The sequence below is a fragment of the Papaver somniferum genome, unplaced genomic scaffold (assembly GCF_003573695.1).
Source record: "Papaver somniferum cultivar HN1 unplaced genomic scaffold, ASM357369v1 unplaced-scaffold_123, whole genome shotgun sequence".
Classification (NCBI taxonomy): Eukaryota; Viridiplantae; Streptophyta; class Magnoliopsida; order Ranunculales; family Papaveraceae; genus Papaver; species Papaver somniferum.
The window spans coordinates 1,201,966-1,211,480 of NW_020621381.1; the positions used below are offsets into that span (position 1 = coordinate 1,201,966).

The following is a 9,515-nucleotide window of genomic DNA, read 5'->3' on the forward strand; positions in this document are numbered from 1 at the left end:
GGTTGGAATAAGTAAGATCTTAGGCCAACCATTTGCTACAGAGACAATTACTATTGGATTAATGCAGTGCACCTCTCATTATGGTTAGCCTTCTTTTGGGCTCTGATTGACGTGGCTGATAATGTAGGTATGGCTATCATGACTGTGTTAATTGTAAAGTACGCTTTATTAACATTCACGATATCCTTAGCTAACATATATGTCCTTATGTCTATTTCGCTGAATTGGGGGTCTTGGAAAAATAATTGGAGACCCCAACTACATGACAAAAAAAGTCATGAAATAGTAATTGGGAGTTATCCCTTATCGCACTTTTTTAAAAATGGCTAAACTACTCCAAACCATTAGTGTTAATTGAGTGTTGATTAGTTTAGTTAGATTAAAATCAGATTTAGGAATAAAATTTTGATAAAAGAAAAATTGTGTTTTTGTGTTGTGGAGAGGAATAAATTGAGTTTTGGGGGGGGGGGAATTTATGGTTATTTGAAATGAGTGATTCTAGTGGAGGAATCCTATTGCTCAAAATGAAGGAACCAATCCTCAAAATGAAGAACCCGAAGCTCAAAACAATCAGGTAAACTTCCTATACTCTTCAAATTGTATGAATGATGCTCCAAGTGGTCGATTCATATACACTATGCAACTACTCAGAGTGAGGGTCGTTAAGTTGAGAGAGTAATAAACGAACGACTCTAAGAAGTCGTCAATTACTTGACACAACCTTTGACGACTCAAACCTGCAACTTTTGCAGGTTATGAAAAATCGTCAACCAAGTGTGATATAATTGACGACTCCAGCTAGTTAGGTCACACAGAGTCGTTAACTTAATATGTTTAGAACCCAACGACCCTATCACTATTTGGGACAGAGAGGTGGTTCTGCATAAGACAGAGTCGTTCGTATTTAAAAAGGATCGTCGAGAAGAATCGTTAACGATTTAGAAATTCCTGGACGACACTATCCTAGGGCAGAAAACCAGGTTTAGGGTCGTTATCTACTACACCCTAGTGGTTAACGATTTTTTATCAATTCAATATGCATATCAAAAATCGTTAAGCAATAAAAAAACGTGGTTAACGACCCTGAAACTGTAACTGCAATTTGGCAGTTGAAAACATAATTTTTCAATCAACAAATCAAATTAAACACAAACCCAATTTAGATTAGGGGGTTTTAGTTCACTTACGACGATGAATCGGTGAGAATTTTTTTTCCAGAAATCGTTAATGGAATGGGAGACAGTGGGAGGGAGGGAGCGGAGGAGAAGAAGAATGGGAGGAGAAGAAGTTTTGATTGAAATGAAGATTGGTGACCGAGGTTAGTGGTTAATGAGATTTTTAGGGTAGTTATTAGAGAAGGCTAAATTCGTATTTTCACCAACATTTTGGAAGCCCTCTATCTTTTATGGGGTGGGTATAAATTGGATGAGGCCCCTAATTATTTTCCATGACCCCCAATTCAGCTGTCAGCGATGTAAACCCACCAACAATTAATTTATGGAACAATTGCTAATGCTTGAAATTACATATGTCTAAGTGTTTATAACTTCAAAGATTGTTCTCAGCTGGAATATGATAAGGATGATGGATGAATACAATTATTATGAAGCTTGAGTTCAACACATAGATAGAGCTGATGAGTTAACAACAATAGTGGATATTGGTTTTTTTTTATCGGCTGAGGACTGGATTCGCGCCATGGAGTTCAAGGAGCATTAATTGAAGATTGTTTTTGCATGGAGATGTTGGATCAGTGGAAATGGATTTGTTTAAAAGGGAGAGGAACCAGTAATTGATGAGAAATGAAATTGGGGCCGTGATCTAATGACTGAAAATGGAAGGCGACATTGATGAGAATACTAGGTACAAATTGAATTGCAAATTAAGGGGAAATTATTGGTCGTCTTTGTGTTCTAGAATTTGGTTCATGGCGAGAGGAATTAGATGGTTTGGATAGTGGCGAATTTATATGTTCGCAGATTGGTGTTGGTTTTGGTGGCAGTGTAGATTTGAACGGGAAGAGAAGATTTCAGTGGTGGTGCTTTCTGTACCTTGAATTGGTTTGGTCTGAAATGGTGCTGCTTATCATTTAAAATTCCATAGATACGTAGTTTTTGTTTTATAAAAATATTTTCCTTAAAATTTCACAGGTTCGAAGTTAAAAAACAAGGCTGAATTGAGGGCCATGTAAACTAATTGGGGGCTAGGACACATTTTATACCTTGAATTGCTTTCTCCTCCCTTCTTCTCCTCCGCTTTCTCTCTCTCACTGTTTCCCATTCCATTAACAACTTCTATGGAAAAAAAAATTCTCACCGATTCATCGTCGTAAGTGAACTAAAAAAAATTAGGTTTTCAACTGCAAAATTGCAGTTACAGTTCCAGGGTCGTTAACCACGTTTTTTTATTGCTTAATGATTTTTGATATGCATGTTGAATTGATAAAAAAATCGTTAACCATTAGGGTGTAGTAAATATGTTGGAATCTTGCAACAATTGAAGAAACGTCAGATGTATCAAACAATAATATAAAGAACAGTATCAAACAACTCTACCACGAACAAATTGATGAGGGCAGAATCACAGGTTCAACAAGTTGTCCTTAACACATTAGTTCGCGGGTATACTCTGAAGTAATGCTAAACCCCAACGTGCGAAGATGTGTCCAGGATAAGACTGCCCGATATAACTTGAGTTAGCACAACACAAGTTACCCACTCTTGAACTCAGCAACAGGGATGGAAGCAAAACGCCGCACAAAATATAAGAAGAAGAAGAAAAGTAGACCTAGAGATAGTCGCTGCTTATGTGTTTTTTAAAAACAGAATTTCGAGTCATATTTATAGGATGAGATACTTGCAAATCAAGTTAGATTTTTTTTGTTTTCTTCAAAAACAAGTAAAACTCGTAAAAGGAATTTCCCACAAATAAAACTCTTAAAAAATAATTTTGGAATTAAATTCCTAAAGAAAAAATTCTCCAAAAAGTAAATCCGAATAGGAAAGGGACTTGGTGCATGGTATACGCGTATATCGCATGGGTCAAAATATGTATTTTTGCCCACCCGCTCCACCCACGTTTTACAATTCATACATAAGTGTATGATTATATAGTGGAGCTCCTCTTTAGTTTTCCACAATGTGGGACTAAAGGTTCCACTTCATTCACCCAAAAATGAGTGAGTATCCTTAGACCCTTAGGTCATTAGATCAAACCATACCAAGACCATAAAATCTTTTTAATTAAAACTCATTTTCTCCAACAAAATAACGACCCTAAACCTGGTTTTCTGCCCTAGAATAGTGTCGTCTAGGGATTTCTAAATCGCTAACGACTCTATATGATACAAAATTTGTTCCCTGTTCAAAAAATAGGAAGGATCGTCATGTCAAATGGTTGTAGTCGTTAACTATGTTGAAGGGTCGTCATGTGAAGTCGTTAACGATGTTGAAGGGTCGTTTGGTTTTATAAATTTTGCTTGCCGACCCTTGATCTATGAAATGGCTCGCTAGGGTCGTCAGTATATAAGAATGCCTAATTAACGACCCTAAGAGTAACATCTTCAGAGAGTAAAATTTTTTAGAGTCGTTGGGTTCTAAACATATTAAGTTAACGACTCTATATGACCTAACTAGCTGGAATCGTCAATTATATCACACTTGGTTGACGATTTTTCATAACCTGCAAAAGTTGCAGGTTTGAGTAGTCAAAGGTTGTGTCAAGTAATTGACGACTCCTTAGAGTCGTTCGTTTATTACCCTCTCGACTTAACGACTCTCATTCTGAGTAGTTGCATAGTGTACATGAATCGACCACTTGGGGCATCATTCATACAATTTGAAGAGTATAGGAAGTTTACCTGATTGTTTTGAGCTTCGGGTTCTTCATTTTGAGGATTGGTTCCTTCATTTTGAGCAATATGATTCCTCTACTGGAATACCCCCAAAACTCAACTTCTTCCTCTCCACAACACAAAAACACAATTTTTCTTTTATCAAAATTTTATCCCTAAATCTGATTTTAATCTAATTAAACTAATTAACAATTAATTAACTTAACTACCACTAATGATTTGGGGTAGTTTAGCCATTTAAAAAAGTTGGGGATAAAGGATAACTCCCAATTACTATCTCATGACCTTTTTTTTGTCCTGTAGTTAGGGTCCCCGATTATTTTTCTAAGGCCCCCAATTCAGCCTTGTAACAAAAATCCAATAGGAAAAGAAAAAAATACCAAAAATCACATGCAAAGCAAAAACCTTATAACTACCCGGTGCATAGCATGGTTTTATCCTACAACTGAGAACAGATAAACAAAAAGACAAACTATTCGGATGTTTTCTTAGTACAGTTTCATCTTAGTGTAATGTTTTTCAGTTTTGATATAACCATTCAAACAAGTGTAGTATTCAAAAGCTTTACTGCATTAAAATTACGCTACACCAAAATAAAAAAATGCATCAAGAAGGAGAAGGCGAATTCAGGACGAGGTGAAGCTGCACCACACCAAAAAAAAACATCAAAAATGCATTGGGACGAGGCGAGCCCGAACCAGACCAAATAAAAATCCTAAGCGATAGGGCGAGGCAAAGCCGCGCCACACCAAATCAAAAATCCTAAGCAATAGGGCGAGGCGAAGTCGAGCCACACCAAATCAAAAATCCTAAGCATGCATCGGAATGGGGCGAGGCAAAGCCACATCACACCAAACCAAAACTATGGTTAAAAGTAAAAAAATTATGGTAGATGGTTTTCGGGTCCGCCCGGTGCAAAGCACGGGCACAAAATCTTGTTCTCTTTATAACCAGTTCATTTAACCGTAAATGCAGGGGAGGATAATAGGCGCCAGTCCGTAGTTTATTTGACCCAGACTGAAAAAGTAATAAATTATCATAAATAAGACCGAATACAGAATGGTTATTCATAAACTCTAATCAACAGCTTAGCTGATTAAACTAATTATCCGCAAAAGAATGTTAATTTACAGGTGGTCATCACCTTGAAAACAGCTTGACCTTGTTTAGGTAACAAGCAGATGCTGAGTCTTTAAGGCAGCTACAAAAATCATCTTCTTTCTTTGGAAATGATGTGGGTAGCGGATGGTCCGGTATCACACCCACCTAGAACAATTATAACAGAGTGATTAGCAGACAACATTCAAAGTCTTCAAAAAAAAAACAAAAAAAAAATCTAAGTAGAGCTAGGATTTGTTCGCACCATTTATACACTAGCCTTGGGGCCAAATGGCAAAGGTGGTGAAAATTTATGTGGCCCACAAAAGATAATGTAATATTGTGTACACAGATCCTAATTTCAGCAAAACATAAAATACCCTGTGCAAAGAAGTAACACAAACCTTGTCAATATCGGTGTGTGCAGGAGTCTCATATCGAGCCACAGTTACTGCCATTCCAGAACCATCAGATAGCTCAAAAACCGACTGTATTTTCCTGTTGCCATTTGGCACTTTTTAAGTTCGTTCGAGCTGAAAAGAATTTAAAAATATTTAAAATGAGTAACGAGTAATCTTACTTACCCTTTCCCATATGTCGGTTCTCCAAACACAACTGCTCGCTTGTTATCTTTCAAAGCGCCAGCTAGTATCTCACTAGCGCTGGCAGTTCCTTTGTTTACCTGAACCAAACCCACATCAGAACATGGGTGAATTTATGAATCTCAGCAACATTATTTTCTGAGACTGAATAAGAAATTCTTAATCGTGACCAAGCAAATCTAACCATTGATAGATCTAAAGCCTAACCACTAACCGCCACTGTTGATATAATTGATCATATAATAATTAATCATGGAGACAAATAGACCATTTACTATTAGGTAAAGAAGTATAATGACTACCCATCTATAGGTTGGATCACACAATCTCTCATTTCAAGGAAACTTGTGGTGCTTTTCTAGTAGCATTCCAATACAAAGAAAAAAAAAAGAAAAAAACCCACCAGCACAGCTAAAGGCTCTGATGTTGCTATCGCATTGTTTCCATCTGCCTCATAAATATCTCGAACTCCTTGACTATCACATATATACACGATAACACCCTTATCCAACCTAATCAAAAGTACTTAGAGAAAGTTAACATTTTACTAATATAAAAGCAACCAGCATTCATATATGTGAGAAGCTAAAAATGCAAAGAACAAAACGCATTTGTAATAACCTCTGTTCTGCAAAAAAAAAAAAGGTTGAAGCTTACCAGATCTTAGCTATCTCAATTCCTTCTGGGAAAAGGCCACCACTGTTAAAACCCAACATTTTAGAAACTTTCTTAGAGGTAGAACAAAGATATAGATTTAAAGGAAATGTGTATCACCTGTTATCTCGAAGGTCCAACACAAAAGCATTGACATTGTTACTACGTAGAGTTTCAATTGCTTCCTTAACAGCTCCTACAAAAGGGACCACGCTTCAATGAAAACTCATTACTTACGATCAAGTTCATAGTGAGCTTGAGAAGTTTCAAACCCAGTTACGTAATTGAAGAGAGGACCTTTTTAATGAACCAAAACAAACCAATTTACAAACAACCAGTACTCACTAGAAGCATTTTGGTTGAAAGTTGTTAGTTTGATGTAACCAATTCGGGATGTGTCCTTTCCCACAGCAGCGACTTCACATAGTCTAGAGGTCACAGGGTTCAGCGAGACCCTCTCTCTCCTGTGAGCAGACATTGATGATTCCAAAATCTAAGTTAATATTAAGCAACAACATGTATCTACTTTCTTCTTCTCTTTTTCTTCTTCACATGGAAATTTCATTAAAAACTCTGTAACACAACACAAAATTGAACAGTGCACTAGAACTTACTTCAGGGCCATCTGTTTTGTTTCAGGTCCGCTGAGAATGGTCAATTCCACTGAACTTCCTTCAGGACCCCTGCAGTTCAGTTTATAGGAAAAGAAATGAAAAGCAAATAAAAACAGGCAGATGATTAGAGTATAATAAAGATATGGAACTGACTGAAGTGGAAACTTGAACGTATATGCTACTGAAACTATAAGAGAAAACATTCAACAAAATAAGTTTGTTAAAGTATGGATCTTACTGTAATCGTTCAGCTGCATCATAAATTCCCATTGTTTCAGTACTTGTACCGTTAATTGCCAAAATAACATCTCCAGACATAATGCCAGACCTATAAGCTGGTGCTCCTGGGGTAGATGAAATAACAACAAGCCCTGCAGGTGATCCATCAAACCCTATAGGATAACCAATGGAAAGCCCCACACCTGTAAGGGCACCTTGAGTGCCGGACTGCCTTCAAAAAAATCAACAGATTTTAAGCAAATGCTATAAAACAATCAACTGCTTCTAACATTTTTATTGATCACTCACACTTTTGCCTACAGCGGGGGTGTGGTTAAGGACAATAAGAAGAAAGAAACTCATACCCTCAAACTCTTGAACTTTTCTGGCTCCAGAAAGCGGGTGAACGGATCGTTTAGTGTGGCAAGCATTTTCCTTATGGCCGTATCTGAAAAGAATATCAGTACAATTTAAATGATAAGCTTGTCATTTGCCAAGCAAAGCAATATTTTTACTATTAAATAAACTCCTACTGGCCTATGTTGTAATCAATAGTTGAAGGAGAAAACAATCTGAAAAAACAACACATAATTTCAAACTTGTCCCTAAAATGGAGTTTCAAAGGTAGACAAATCCTCTAAAGAAGACAGATAAGCCTTTACCATATTTATGGTCTAGCTTGTTTACAAAATAACTACATTCCAGTATCGCAATTAAATAGAAGGATGGAAGCAGTATACAGCAATCAAATGAGAAGCAAGTACAAAACTTCAAGAAACTAATAGTTGGAACTCGTACATGTCTCTTCTCGATTTTTCATTGGTTCTTTCCGCAAGGCATCCTCTCTATACCTAAACCAACTTTGCCCATTAAACTTTTTATCAACATATGCACGATCAATTGTTCTCCACGCTTCCAAGAAAAGGAGGTTCTCTTCCGTGAGTGCCGCTGCAATATAGTAAATTCCAGAGTTGTGAATCTTAGGATCCTCCAAAGGCCCAAAATAACTTAGAACTGGGAGTGGGAGTGGCTTACTCACAGGAAGGAGTTCTGCTAACAGCAATGGATACTGACATAACCAATACAACTCCAACGACAAATCGAACAAGGCCGAAGGGGAAATGTTGCTTAAGTTTCCCCTTCCAATTTAGCACTTTTTTAACATTGGCAGAATATAAACCTAATTTCTGAGGTTTGACACAACTAACCAGCACTAAACGAAATCGATATGAATTCTTCTTTGATGGCTGAAACTAAAACAAACCCAACAGTCATATAAACAGTATAAATCTACATTTCAGCATATGCAAAATTTTCTTTAGGGTTTCATAGTTAATTTTTCCAGATTAATCTAAGTATCAGCAATAATCGAAACTGAATTTTAGTATCTATTAAGTGTATGTAATGTAGTAATGAAAGCAGTGAGATTACTAGAATTGATACCTGAAACGAAGGATTGGTGAAATTCAGGGTTCTGTTAGGGTTTCTCATGGAGGATGAAAGCACGAGAGAAAGAGGAGCAGCTGCAGATGAGTAAGAAACTACATCCATACTTCCATGGAACTGCCGAACAACCAAGACCTCACGAAAGTTTCTGTGTTTTCAGTTTGTTTGTCGTTTCTTGTTGCTAGGTTGTGTTTTACTTGCACCACCAAATCTTATGTTCGCAGCACCGACTGACCTCACCATCACAATGCTTTCTGCCCTGCACGCTCCAACTCTCCAAACACAATCAGGGCAACTCCGATGGTATAGGAGGAGAATTCCTATAATGCACCATTGAAAAACTCTCTCCTCTCTCCTTTATCTAGGGGTGTAAATAATACCCGAAAATACTCGGCCTGCCTGTACCCGCCTGACCCTGCATGTACCCGAAGTAGCCCAAAGCCTGTTATGGCCCGTCATGGGCCATCCGGCCTGACCTGGATTAATTTATTGGGCGGTCTCGAGCTTTGCAATTAATTATGATGCCCGACCTGATACTCGGCCTGGTGCCCGGCCTGAAAGCCTTCTATGTGCCATTAATCATTTAATATCCTCTTAAAAAGACTTAAAAGTTACCATTTTATAATTGTCAATTTTCTGTCAAGAAAAATAAAATATATAGTTGTTTTTACTTATAATTAGCCTTTTAAAAACATTAATGGTAATAAATTTTCTTATTAGAAAGTTTATTGTACCCTAATTAATTATTTATTATAGGCTAAAATTAAAAGTTTGTCATTGTAATTTAAATATAAAATAATACTATCATTTACGGTATGCAATGTTAGAAAGGAAAGGATATTGTATTAAAAATAAATACATTTAATACCATTCATTTAAAAATTTAAACTTAAAATAAAAGAAAAAAAAATTTCAAAATAGTGGCCTGTCCGGCCCGATCTGGCCTGCCCGTATAAAAAACGGAATTTGACGGTCTTTGGGTAGCAAATTATCTACTTTTACCCGGCCTGCCCGGCCTGAATTTGTTTA

The 9,515-nt window shown here is 36.9% G+C and overlaps 1 protein-coding gene across 3 annotated transcripts; it reads right to left on the reverse strand.

The window, feature by feature from the left end:
* Positions 1-4,447: 4,447 nt before the first annotated feature.
* Positions 4,448-8,786, reverse strand: LOC113330974 (carboxyl-terminal-processing peptidase 2, chloroplastic-like). 3 transcript variants are annotated; one of them, XM_026577759.1, is made up of 14 exons: positions 8,484-8,786; positions 8,080-8,287; positions 7,839-7,988; positions 7,406-7,488; positions 7,060-7,268; positions 6,822-6,890; positions 6,553-6,671; positions 6,328-6,403; positions 6,211-6,252; positions 5,957-6,065; positions 5,536-5,633; positions 5,356-5,449; positions 4,998-5,119; positions 4,448-4,870 (listed from the first exon to the last, which is right to left on the reverse strand). In XM_026577759.1, the coding sequence occupies exons 1-14, from the start codon at positions 8,589-8,591 to the stop codon at positions 4,813-4,815; spliced, it is 1,545 nt and encodes a 514-aa protein (XP_026433544.1). In that variant the 5' UTR covers positions 8,592-8,786; the 3' UTR covers positions 4,448-4,812. The 3 variants fall into 3 exon arrangements, with proteins under 3 accessions (XP_026433544.1, XP_026433543.1, XP_026433545.1); XM_026577758.1 differs by having other exon boundaries at positions 8,080-8,293; XM_026577760.1 differs by lacking the exon at positions 4,448-4,870 and having other exon boundaries at positions 4,872-5,119; positions 8,080-8,293; positions 8,484-8,785.
* Positions 8,787-9,515: the final 729 nt, after the last annotated feature.